The 13,820-nt window shown below is 47.0% G+C and overlaps 3 protein-coding genes across 6 annotated transcripts in view; 1 reads left to right on the top strand and 2 right to left on the bottom strand.

Annotated features, from left to right (window-relative positions):
* LOC146009548 (uncharacterized) overlaps positions 1-13,820 on the top strand; it is a 613,273-nt gene that overhangs the window by 379,799 nt on the left and 219,654 nt on the right.
* The window catches only part of LOC146007461 (uncharacterized), a 450,549-nt gene that overhangs the window by 232,704 nt on the left and 204,025 nt on the right, over positions 1-13,820 (bottom strand). The window lies entirely within an intron of this gene.
* Positions 1-13,820, bottom strand: part of LOC146007466 (uncharacterized) — a 76,620-nt gene that overhangs the window by 56,812 nt on the left and 5,988 nt on the right. For 2 of the 4 annotated variants that reach the window (XM_083145839.1, XM_083145838.1), the window contains exons 3-5: positions 12,896-12,993; positions 12,621-12,765; positions 11,354-11,443 (exon numbers count right to left, since the gene is read on the bottom strand). In XM_083145839.1, the coding sequence (XP_083001965.1) occupies positions 11,354-11,443; positions 12,621-12,765; positions 12,896-12,993 (333 nt within the window). Of the gene's footprint in view, positions 1-4,685; positions 5,225-5,306; positions 5,714-11,353; positions 11,444-12,620; positions 12,766-12,895; positions 12,994-13,820 lie in introns of those variants that run through there. The other 2 variants (XM_083145840.1, XM_083145841.1) reach the window with 2 other exon arrangements.

Consider the following 13,820-nt stretch of genomic DNA (forward strand, 5'->3'; position numbering starts at 1 on the left):
CTTCTAACCACCTCTCTTACCCCTAATAATTTTTTTTTTTTATAACCTCGGCCTTCTCGTTCTGTTCGGGACTCTGTGCAATTAAAAAGGACAAGGATGATATATACCGGAAAAATGGCTAATGGAACGCATCCTAGAACGCAAACAACTTACAGGAAGTCTGGCGGCCATTTTGGATGTGGTGGAACGCAAACAGACAGGAAGTCGGGTGGCCATATTGGATCTTGCCAGCTCAGGAGCAAACTTCCGGGCTAGTGCTAATTAGTGCTGTTAGCACGTTAAGTGTGATCATTATTGGACCCTGGGAAACGGCTGTGTGTGGTTGAGTACCTGCAGATGACATCTACCTCTACTCGGGACCAGCTGGTTACCACAGAGGGATTGATTGGAATCACCACGCTTGCTGTTTGCCAGGGAGCTTTGTTTTAAGCTGTTTTTATTGTCAATCTTTGTAAGTGCATTCTGTAAAAAAAATTGAGTTTAAAGGTGTTGCACTATTATTATTTCATGTCCTCTGGTCTCAACAACTCTGCATTGGGGTAAAGGGGCATACACATGGAGCAAATTTTTGCTATTTTCTAAGAAATCTGACTAGATTGGTTAGAAAGGAAGCAAAGATCTCCCCGTGTGGATGAGATTAAATATCTCCTGCTAACTAAGTCAGTGCATGCAGTCAAAACTAGTCAATTGCTTAGCAGGTGACTGCAAATCTCTCTGTGTGTACAGAATGATATTCTAATCACAATCTCTCATTCTGAACCACTACCCGGCCTTTTTTTTGCTTAAGCAAAATCGCTTAGCACAAATCTCTGCATGTGTATGTGTTCTCCATGGGACATCTGGACACAGAGAAATCACCTACCCTAAATAGCTTAGCAAAATTGCTTAGCACAAATCTCTGCATGTGTATGTGCTCTCCATGGGACATCTGGACACAGAGAAATCACCTACCCTAAATAGCTTAGCAAAATTGCTTAGCACACATCTCTATGTGTGTGCGCCCCTTAAGAGGCGACTATTCTGTAGAATTTCCATTCAAAACCGAATTATTTGCAAATCATGTAAAGAAAGATCCTGCTTAAAGATCAAACTATATCTTTCTTTAACACCATTTGTGACATTTATTATCCTAAAAAGAGACTAAAGGCCCCCATACATTAGTCCGACTTGTCCTAGGGACAAGTCGGACCTGATTTCCCCTGCAGCTCCCCGGGAGGGGGAAGCACGATTAGGCACTTGATGTGCCAAGGTTTGCATATGATAAATCGCATGGATTTATCATATGCAGTCCCCAGGGAGCTGCAGGAGGAGGGAGCCGTGCGGGGGGGACGGCAGTGGGATGCCGGCTAATTGAGAGCCGAGCAGGGAGAGGCCACATAGGGACCAGGGCAGGAGGAAGCTGTGTTGCGGTGGGGTGACAGCGGGAGGCGAGCAGGGAGAACTTGATGACATGACGCTGGCTGCAGGGCAGCGCCGCAGCGGAGGGAGCCGGGAGGAACAGATAACTTGGGGAAAAAAATGCCCATAGAGATGACTAGCAAGCCATTGATTGGCTGAGACCTCTCTCAATGGCTTGCTAGTCATCTCTATGGGCGTTTTTTTTTAAAGTTATCTGTTTCTCCCGGCTCCCGCCACTGCCCGGCAGCCAGCGTCATGTCATCAAGTTCTCCCTGCTCGCCTCCCGCTGTCACCCCACCGCAACACAGCTTCCTCCAGCCCGGCGCCATATGCAGCTTCCCCCTGCTTGGCTCTCTATAGCCGGCATCCCCCGCCCGCTGCTGTCCCCCGCACGGTTCCGGGGCTGGGCTGCACATAAGATTTGGCAAATCTTATGTGCAGCCCGTCCGACCTCGATTTGATTCGCACGGGACCGCGCAACGGATCGGAGGGGATGTCTACAAGTGCGATTTGGGCCGATTTCACTGCCCGATTCATCTGAATCGGGTGAAATCGTTCCCATATCGCATAGTGTATGGGGGCCTTAAAGGGAAAGCGCCAATTGAATTGTACACTGTTTTTTTCATTCTTGTTATTTACTGTTAGTGGTGATAAAACAGTGACCGTACCATTCTGGTTGCATGTCCTGTTTGCGCTACATTCAGTAGATATTGGTTTCTCCAGACCCTATTGAGCAAATGAATGACCATTGCCCATTAGACAATTTTGAAAGAACAGTTTCATGGTGCAACCACAAATGCGACAGTTGTACGTGAGCAATAGGTGTCCTATATTACCGGAGAAGGAGCAGTTCCTCGGAAGATATTTAGTGTTCATTCTAGCACCCGCCAGCTTTGAAAACCCATGCAGTTCCTCTTCCCTGCCTGGGGTGTCGCTGTCTGCTGTAGTGCTTCTAGCACAGTGTGGTCTGTATATCAGCACTGATATGCAAAGCAGATCTGTGCTAAAAACACTACAGCAGACAGCGACACCCCAGGCAGGGAACAGGAACTGCATGGGGTTTTCAAAGATGTTGGGTGCTAGAATGACCACTAATATTTGTATTGTGTGAAGTGTTGTAAGAGATGCGCATGTTCCATACAGTCCCTTGAGTGTGTTCATTTTATTGCTACTCCTTGATTGTGTTGGAAATTCCATTACTTCTTAAAACTCACTTCAATAATTGTATACTTATTACACAACCTGTATATGCTAACTAAACAGTCTGACAAACATAGAATTAAAATGTTAACCCTATACACTTGATGGCTAACCTTGACACTCCAGATGGTTTTAAAACTACACATCCCAGCATGCTCTGCTTCACTTTTGCTATTTGGCCATGCTAAATCTGATGCAGAGCATGCTGGGATGTGTAGTTTTTAGGTCAAGGTTAGCCATCAAGGCCCTATACCAATGACCTATTTAAAACCCAACCTGTAAAGACATTTTAAATACCAAACTCTACTATAGAACATAGGCCAGCGGTTCTCAAACTGTGGGTCCCGACCTTCTCAGCGTGGGGTCGGGACTCCATGTTGCTGACCATCAGGCTGATGACTTTTCTAATCGCAGTCAGTGATTCAAGGAGCCTGAAAAATCTGTTGAATTGTCTGTTACTTCAGACTCCTCCCATCACTCTGTGCCCCCACAATGCTGCCATGTATGTGCTGTCTGCTGACTACACGTGTGATGTGATGGGTTATGGTATATCAGACTCCACCCATCACTCTGTGCCTCCACAATGCTGCCATGTATGTGCTGTCTGCTGACTACACATGTGAGGTGATGGGTTATGGTATATCAGACTCCTCCCATCACTCTGTGCCCCCACAATGCTGCCATGTATGTGCTGTCTGCTGACTACACGTGTGATGTGTTATGGTATATTAGACTCCTCCCATCCCTCTGTGCCTCCACAATGCTGCCATGTATGTGCTGCCTGCTGACTACACGTGATGTGATGGGTTATGGTATATCAGACTCCTCCCATCACTCTGTGCCTCCACACTGCTGCCATGTATGTGCTGTCTGCTGACTACACATGTGATGTGATGGGTTATGGTATATCAGACTCCTCCCATCACTCTGTGCCCCCACAATGCTGCCATGTATGTGCTGTCTGCTGACTACACATGTGATGTGATGGGTTATGGTATATCAGACTCCTCCCATCACTCTGTGCCTCCACAATGCTGCCATGTATGTGCTGTCTGCTGCCTACACGTGTGATGTGATGGGTTATGGTATATCAGACTCCTCCCATCACTCTGTGCCTCCACAATGCTGCCATGTATGTGCTGTCTGCTGACTACACATGTGATGTGATGGGTTATGGCATGGGTCTTCAACCTGTGGCCCTCCAGATGTTGTGAAACTACATGTTCCAACATGCATTGCCACATTTTTTCCTGTAAGAGCATGCCAAAAAACCTCAGCACATGCTGGGACATGTAGTTCCATAACATCTGGAGGGCCACAGGTTGAAGACCTGTGGGTTATGGTATATTAGACTCCTCCCATCACTCTGTGCCTCCACAATGCTGCCATGTATGTGCTGTCTGCTGACTACATATGTAATGTGATGGGTTATGGTATATCAGACTCCTCCCATCACTCTGTGCCTCCACAATGCTGCCATGTATGTGCTGTCTGCTGACTACATATGTGATGACATTCTGCAGGAAGTTGCTGGGGTCCGGTCATTATTTTTATTGTCTGATGTGTCCCAGAGCAAAATAGTTTGAGGACCCCATACATAGGCTATGCTTGTAGAAGTGTCCATTATGCTCTATCAATATTTGTACACTCGATCTTTCTTGTAACAATGTATATACAAATAAAAAAACACCACACAATTGTTAGTTTCTTTTACACTATATTTTCTGGTCTCGTTGTTTCAAAAAAGATGAGGCCAACAACTGCATCTGTGGAAAGGACTATCACAACAAGGGAAATTGCAATCAGGCATATAACAATTGATTACTACAGCAGAGGTGCAAAACTGTGATGCAAACTTCCCATGGGTAAGGAAGATGAGGCAAAAATGTTGAACAGTGGTTTGTAAAGGAAAACATCTAGTACAGACATCACAACGTTTAAACGTTTCGTACTGTGAGCTTTACAAACCAAAATTGTGGTAGTACGAGCAATGACATTTATTGTTAAACAAACAAATCAAAGAGAAGATCAAGAGCTTTTTCATAAGCAATTAAATCAAAAAACAAATCCAAAAAAAAAAAAAAATCAAAAAAATCAATAATAAAAATCCACATCTGGTGGAAGGGCTGAGTACACACCACCAGACAAAGTGCTGGTTGGAGTGGCAGTGGTGGATGGAATTGGTAGCTCCGGCGCATAAGAGGTTTGGGGAGGCAGAGGATTACCCGGCGTAATCTGTATAGGGTGGGGGTATGGGTAGTTGGGCTGGGGGGTGCATAGGAGAATTAGTTATTTCACACTCAGCCGTCAAAGTTTTGTCTGCTGCGCGTGACAAACTGCAAAAAAGTAAGCGCTTGAAGATGCGGCATTGATCCTTGTCCATCTTCCTCATCTCATCGACTATTTCATTAGCGAAGCATTGGAAATGATCCGGGGGGTTGCTTAGAAGATCCTCCGCACACTTATTACAAATCTCTGGTCTGGTTGGTGCAGAGCTGGTCCCCTTGGAGGCTTGCTTCCTCCTTTGCTTCCTCCTTTGCTTCCTGGGAGGAGGTTCAGGTAGGGTCTCCTCCTGAGAACTCTCTGTATTAACAGGAGGCTCTGCATCCAGCTTGGGGGTAACATCCTATTAAACAACAGAAACAAAAATTATTACAAGACTTTAATTTGACAGATTCAGACAGACATACAAAACAGATAATACTTACTATATCCACACTCTCTGGATTATCCAATGATACAAATTCCGGTGAGACTTCACCCATAGCTTCTGATCTTCTCCATGGAGGTTGTTCAACAATAAATTTAATCTGGTTGTAGTGCCACAATTTCGGTTTGTGAATCTCATCAGCCCGGGCTCCTGAACGCTGAGATTCCCGGACTAGGTTATTCTCCCTCACAACCACTGTTCGCATATTTGCGATCTTCTTCTGAACCCACTTTAAGTTTGCCTCACTGTGGTAGTCTCTACTGTAGCTAATCAATTTTTCATATGCCTGATTCCGTACGTCCTTATTGTGATAGTCCCAATGACTGGTCCTCCAGAGGCAGTCGTTTTCCTCGTAAATTTCAATAAAACGAGACCAGAATTTTTTGTCCAAAGGACCAGACATTTCTGAAAAATATAAATAAAAAAAAAAGTACGGATTATTACCTGTTAGTATGGTTTCCTCTACTCCTCCATGGCAGCCAACCTCTGGGTTCTCTCCCTATAGGTAGATATCTGGAAAGGAAAAGGACACCTCCCCTATATAAGGACCGCCCCTTCTAGGCTCAGTGTCTTTTGATTATACAGCTTCAATATAACATAAATTCGTATCACGACTCTTTGGGGGGGAATAATGCTGCCATGGAGGAGTAGAGGAAACCGTACTAACAGGTAATAATCCGTACTTTCCTCTACCTCCCCATGGCAGCCAACCTCTGGGTAATACCCTAGCAGTTAATTCACTGGGCGGGCTTAACTTAAAATTATTGTCATACAACTTGAAAAACACACCAAAAAAAAAAGGATACGAGGTTATTTTTCACCTCCTCTTTATTTTTATTTTTTTACTGAGCTACCGCGCTGAGAATCCTTCTTCCAAACGTCGCGTCACTTGACGACCCTATATCTACTCTGTAGTGTTTGGTGAAGGTGTGGGCCGAGGCCCAGCACGCCGCCTTACACAGCTCCTCCATTGAGGCTGCGCCTCTTTCCGCCCACGATGCTGCCACTGCTCTTGTGGAATGTGCCTTGATACCTTCGGGCGGATCTATCTCCTTGACCTTGTACGCCTCTGCTATACATGATTTAATCCATCTGGCTATAGTTGTTTTCGTAGCCCCCATACCTTTGTTTTTCCCTTCTGATATTACAAAGAGACTCTTTGTCTTACTCCACGGCTCTACTCTCTTTAGGTATATTGATATCGCCCTCTTTAAGCCTAGGTCGTGTAACCCTGGTTTCCTTATCATTTGCTGGTTTAGCGCAGAAGGAGGGCAGCACTATTTCCTGGTTCAGATGGAATTGCGACACTACCTTTGGGAGAAAGTGGGGATTCGTTCTTAAGACTACTTTATCTTCGAACATGTTTAGGAATGGTTCCTCAGCCCAGAGGGCCTGCAGCTCTGATACTCGTCTTGCAGATGTTATTGCTACCAGGAATGCGACCTTTATTGAAAGCAACCTGACGGATATGTACTCCAACGGCTCAAATGGTTCTTCTGCTAACACGTTCAAGACCATGTTCAGATCCCATGGTGCCATGGGGCTGTGAAACGCAGGCCTTATCCTTTTCGACGCCTGTAGAAACCTCTGAACATATTTGTCCTCAGCTATTTTTCTGTCCAGCATAGCCCCTAATGCCGCCACTTGCACCTTTAAAGAGCTTATTGAGAGATTTTTTTCTAATCCTCTCTGCAGAAACTCTAACACTGAGACAATCAGCCTGTGGTCCCTACCTTTTGCTTTACAAAATCATGCATAGGCTTTCCATATCCTGTAATATGCCCTAGAGGTGGAAGGTTTTCTCGCCTTCAATAGGGTGTCCACCACCTGTCTGGAAAAACCTCTTGCTACCAGGTTTCTGGTCTCAGCAACCATGCCGTCAGATTCCAATGGTCGGGTTGCCGCTGAATAGGAGGACCTTGCCGAATTAGATTCTCCTTGTCCGGTAGTTTCCAGGGTGCATCTACTGCCATCCTGGTCAATTTGGTGAACCAGGCTCGCCTCGGCCAGTAGGGAAGGATCGCTATAACTGTAGCAGCTTCCTGTTGAATCTTGTTCAGCAGCCTCGGTATCACTGGGAATGGTGGAAACACATACATCAGCCCTGTCCCCCAACTGGCGGTCAGAGCATCCGCTTGCCATGCCCCTTGTTCCCAGTGTCTCGATATAAACTTTGGAGCTTTTGCGTTGTACCTGGTAGCCATCAGATCCACCTGCGGAAAACCCCAGTGACTCGTCAGCATCCTGAAGACTTCTGGGGACAGTTCCCACTCTCCTGGCTTTAGCGACCACCTGCTCAGTGCATCTGCTCGCTGGTTCTCCTTCCCTGTGATGAACACTGCCGATAGGCTGCGGACATGTCGTTCTGCCCACTGAAGTAAGTTAGCCGTCTCTTTCATCATTTCCCGGCTTCTTGTACCTCCTTGGCGGTTTACATACGCCACCACTGCTCGGTTGTCGGATCGGATTACAACTTCTTTTTGACAGAGTTGTCTCTGAAATACCCGGCACGCCATCAAAACGGCTCTCCTCTCTCAGATTCTAGTGTGCTTGAGACCAGGTTGGACCCCATCGGCCTTGGGCTGTCATACTGCCGCACACTGCTCCCCATCCAGACTGGCTGGCATCCGTGGTGACTACCAGTTGCTCTCTTTTTGCGAACGTTCTTCCTTGTTGCAACCTGTTTGCGTCCAGCCACCACCTCAGATTTTCTTTTGCTCCTCTTGACAGAGAGATCCTCTGGAGAGGATTATTTCCATCCCCATCCCACTGGGATAGGAAGCACATTTGTAATTCTCTTGTATGAAACCTGGCCCATGTGATGGTGTCTAGTGCCGCCGACATGAGGCCTAGAACCTTCAAGCAATCTCCTGCGCACACCATCCTCTTCCTCAAGACTTTGAGAATTTCTGAGCTTATTTTTTCCTGTCTTTCCTGCGTCAGTCTGACCTTCATTGCGTCTGTGTCTATTATGACCCCCAAGTACTTTGCCACCTTTGTTGGTTCCAAATGGCTTTTTTCTGTTTATCAGCCACCCATGTTGACTTAGATATTTTATCACTTTCTCCGTATGTTCCCTTGCCAGGTTTTCTGATTTTGCCATAATCAGCAAGTCCTCCAGGTAGGGCCATATTGTCACTCCTTCTCTTCTCAAGTTCGCTATAAGGACGACCAACACCTTTGTAAAGGTTCTTGGGGACGTGGATAGGCCGAACGGCAGAGCCGTAAACTGATAAGTGACCCCTTTGAGTTTGAACCTTAGGTACTTTTGATGCTGTTGGCCTATGGGGATGTGCAAGTATGCGTCTTTCAGGTCTATCGTTGTAAGAAAAGACCCTTGCTTGACGTCTGGTAGGATGGACCATATCGACTCCATTTTGAAGTTTTGAGTTCTGACATATGTGTTGAGCCTCCTCAGGTCCAGAATGGTCCTGAAGCCCCCTGTTGATTTTCTTACTACAAAAAAATCTGGAGTGCCAGCCTTGACCTTCCTGATCCTTGGGTACTATGACAACTACCCCCTGAGAAATCATAGCCTCCTTCTCTTTCGGGCACCGTGGTACAGGGGACTCTTCCATCCAATTTCCGGGCGTCACCACAAATTCTATTTTGTAGCCGGAGGACACAACTTCCCGTACCCACCGGTCTTCTGTGGATCGGAGCCAGACATGTTTGTATTTTAAAAGCCTGCCCCCGACCCTGTCCCTGGCGTCATTGTGATGACTGCCTGAACGAGAATCTTCCTTCCTCGCTCCTTTGGCCTCAAAAGGAACTTCTGTTCCCGAACCAAGGCCGTCTAACTTCTTCCTGGCCTGTAAGTCCTCGCCTCCCTAAACTCTGTCTGATGGAATCTCTGGGGCCTGTTGAATTGCTTCTTTATGCCATCCATAAGATCCGACTCCAGATCCTGACACCAGGACCTGAGTACTCTTGAGGTAACTGCAATCGCTGATGACGCTTTTAATCGCCGCTCCAGACGTCACATGCTGTTTACGCAATCCCATCTCATCTTACGTTCCATGGAGTCTTTGAATATATTCGCGTCTTCCAGTGGAAGCGTTGTTTTTCTGGATATTCGAGCGATAGCCACGTCCACCTTAGGTGCTTCTTCCCACATTTTCACCTCCTGAGACTCAAAAGGATACATTTTATTAACTCTCAGTGGGACCGCCACCTTTTTATCCGGGTGCGCCCATTCATCCTCCACCACCTCCTTGAGTGTTTTGGATAGTGGGAAAGTTTTAGGTTTTCTCTTTGTCTCTAAAGAGCAGATCTTGCAGCTTGCCTTCCTTTCGCACAATATCAATGTTGAGGGACTTATTTATTAGCGTAAGCAAGTTATCTAATAAGTCTGGGTTAAAGTCCAGTTCTGCTTTCGCCTGCAGAACCTCCCCTTCTTCAACTTCTTCCTCCGTTATTACTGCGGGACCTTCTTCTGAATCCTCTGAGTTAGCAGAGTCCAGTTCCCTAGGTCTTTTTGCAGACATCTTTGCTAAGTCCTCCTTGGTCACGAAAGAGTCCACCAATGCAGATCTAAGCATCGTGACCAACTCTGACATCTGGGATGCCCCCATCAGTTGTGATCCCTTGCATTTATCGCAAACAGATCCTACGCATTTGTCAGGTAGCGACTTGTCACAAAGCTTGCACTTAGCCAAATGCATTTTTTTTATGTTTGGCTTTTCCTTCCACCTTCTCCTTGCTTGTCTCAGACCTGCACCAGACACATATATTCATGAATCCCTGACTAGCATAAAACCAATGAATAAATAAATAACCTGTCCCTTTCCTGCTTACCCTGACTTAGCAGGCTGCTTTCTCTCTTCCTCCATACTGGTAATATGCTGACAGTATCTATATAAAGATACACAGTATGAGAGATATGCACACAGGTATAATGCAGCCCTGGCTAAGAAGCCTAGGGCCTTACCTCAGACTCCTGAACACCAGCCCTCTGCAGCTGCCGTTTGGGGAAGCAGTGGCTTTCAGTCTGGTCTCCGGGCTCCACTACTAGTGTCAGTCGCCGGCGTTCCTGTTTGAACAATGGAGCCGTCCACAGTGATAGGAGGCGCTTAATATATGCACCGAATGTGCTAGATGTGTGCAGCCAATCCTAGGAGTCCCTGTGACGAGACGCGCACCTGACGAGACGTGCGGCGCCCACGTGACACACGGTACCGGAGCTTCCAGCATGCCTGCAGTACGCGCCCATCACAGCCCTGCATCAGCGCAGCCAAACGCCCGCACAGTACAGGCTACTGAAGACCTCCATGGCCTACAGGTACACGGAGCCCGGGACAACATCCCTTGACTGCACTAGGCAGCAGGGGTTACACACAATCCCTCTACCACTCTAGGTGGCGGACGATTCTCCTTCTTGATCGGCCTAACACCCCAACTACACTAGGTAGCGGGGAAGGCAGCAGCCAGCCTCAGGGTAAGCCAATCTACCTGGAAAGGAAAAAAAAAAAAAAAAAAGACACTGAGCCTAGAAGGGGCGGTCCTTATATAGGGGAGGTGTCTTTTCTTTTCCTTTCCAGATATCTACCTATAGGGAGAGAGCCCAGAGGTTGGCTGCCATGGGGAGGTAGAGGAAAAATATATGTTTTTAAATGATTAAAGCGATTGAAAAAAAGAAAGCAACAGACCACCATGGCTAACTTTCAAAAGCATCATTTAGTTTATCCAAATGAATCCGGGTTATTGCCATGTTTAACTGGTCATGACCAGGGTTGAACAAATCTTTGACCCTGGTCGAGGTGCAGTGTGGACGGTTAACCTAGGTCTAGTGAAGCCAGTCCTGGTGGAGGCTGCACTTGGCATGATCATCTCCCCAACCCCGATGACGCACACACACTCTCCAACATTAAGCAATACGGTATTTTGATCGGTATTTTGATCTTAAACCAAGGTCTCTGCCGGTTTTTAGATGGCCACAAGGAGGTGAATGGGGTAGAAGAGGCGCATAGTGTGTACCTCAAAGGTGGAGAATGTGAGGGAGGGCTCAAGAACAAGTAGAATACAATACAAAAAACATTGAAATACCTTTGGCTGATTGAACACCCTGTGTAGACCGACTGACGCCAGAAGATCCCTGAGCTGGGGCCTCATGAAGCGGCTGTGTGATACCACCACCTAGAAAATGAAGTGACACAATAAAAACAATGCACGTTCTACAGTACACAGAAGACCTTACTCTGATCCACAGGCAACGCTACGAAGTCCACAGCATTGTGTATGGATGTAACGGCGGTCACCGCACGTACAGCCACCCGGAGAACTCACCTGCACGGCTGCAGAAGGAGGTTTTGAATAAACATCACATTCGCAGCCTTGGGTGCGGGGAACAAATCATTCAATGGTCGGCGACCATAAAATTAGGGACTATGGGTGCGAGATGTCATAGGGTACGGTTTTTGATACTGTAACTAGCAGCATGTCCTAGTCACTGGTTACCACTACTCCAGCGGGAGTATAATAGGGGCTGATGGCTCCTGATGTATGAGATACACCAGAGAGTGTGGGGAGGAGACTGGTCAGATCTCTGGGCTGGTAACACAGTGACATGATGTGAGGGGAGAGCAGGAGTATAATAGGGGCTGATGGCCCCTGATGTATGAGATACACCAGAGAGTGTGGGGAGGAGACTGGTCAGATCTCTGGGCTGGTAACACAGTGACATGATGTGAGGGGGAGAGCAGGAGTATAATAGGGGCTGATGGATCCTGATGTATGAGATACACCAGAGAGTGTGGGGAGGAGACTGGTCAGATCTCTTGGCTGGTAACACACAGTGACATGATGTGAGGGGGAGAGCAGGAGTATAATAGGGGCTGATGACTCCTGATGTATGAGATACAACAGAGAGTGTGGGGAGGAGACTGGTCAGATCTCTGGGCTGGTAACACACAGTGACATGATGTGAGGGGAGAGCAGGAGTATAATAGGGGCTGATGGCTCCTGATGTATGAGATACACCAGAGAGTGTGGGGAGGAGACTGGTCAGATCTCTGGTAATACACAGTGACATGATGTGAGGGGGAGAGCAGGAGTATAATAGGGGCTGATGGCTCCTGATGTATGAGATACACCAGAGAGTGCGGGGAGGAGACTGGTCAGATCTCTGGGCTGGTAACACAGTGACATGATATAAGGGGGGAAAGAACAAATAGAATAGGGGCTGATGGCTCCTGATTCCCCTATTAGGCAGACACATTTCCCTCATTAGTTTGGTCTGACAGAGAGCAGGGTGTAGAAAAAGATAAAGTTGTATTTGCAGAACAAAAAAAAAAAATTAATAACTGATCCTCACCTGTGCTGGGATCTGTAGGTATTTCCTCCTGCTTACACTGCTGATCATCCCTCATATCTGTTTCTTCTTGCTTAATATCAGTCACATCCGTCTCTTCTTCCTCTGCAGCTTCTACCTTAATATCAGTCACATCTTCATACAGAACCTACACAAAATACCACATTATTAAGGTCTGCCATGATTGAGATTACACGGTACAATATCAGTGTATGAGACACACACACACACACACACACACACACACACACCTGCTGACATTCATAAATCCCACCAACCTGATCCTCCTGGGGAGTCCTGTGAGTCTCCTCTGTACATTGCTGGGAATACAGAGGACGGGGACATCTCTCTGGGGTATCTCTGTTACTGGGCCCATCTGTAGGAGACACACAGTGACTGAGGACATGGTATATATGTGATTATCCTGGGAATACAGAGGACGGGGACATCTCTCTGGGGTATCTCTGTTACTGGGCCCATCTGTAGGAGACACACAGTGACTGAGGACATGGTATATATGTGATTATCCTGGGAATACAGAGGACGGGGACATCTCTCTGGGGTATCTCTGTTACTGGGCCCATCTGTAGGAGACACGCAGTGACTGAGGACATGGTATATATGTGATTATCCTGGGAATACAGAGTACGGGGACATCTCTCTGGGGTATCTCTGTTACTGGGCCCATCTGTAGGAGACACACAGTGACTGAGGACATGGTATATATATGTGATTATCCTGGGAATACAGAGGACGGGGACATCTCTCTGGGGTATCTCTGTTACTGGGCCCATCTGTAGGAGACACAGTGACTGAGGACATTGTATATATGTGATTATCCTGGGAATACAGAGGACGGGGACATCTCTCTGGGATATCGCTGTTACTGGGCCCATCTGTAGGAGACACACAGTGACTGAGGACATGGTATATATGTGATTATCCTGGGAATACAGAGGACGGGGACATCTCTCTGGGGTATCTCTGTTACTGGGCCCATCTGTAGGAGACACACAGTGACTGAGGACATGGTATATATGTGATTATCCTGGGAATACAGAGGACGGGGACATCTCTCTGGGGTATTCCTGTTACTGGGCCCATCTGTAGGAGACACGCAGTGACTGAGGACATTGTATATATGGGATTATCCTGGGAATACAGAGGACGGGGACATCTCTCTGGGGTATCTCTGTTACTGGG

This window comes from Crinia signifera, chromosome 6 (assembly GCF_055691185.1).
Source record: "Crinia signifera chromosome 6, ASM5569118v1, whole genome shotgun sequence".
Classification (NCBI taxonomy): Eukaryota; Metazoa; Chordata; class Amphibia; order Anura; family Myobatrachidae; genus Crinia; species Crinia signifera.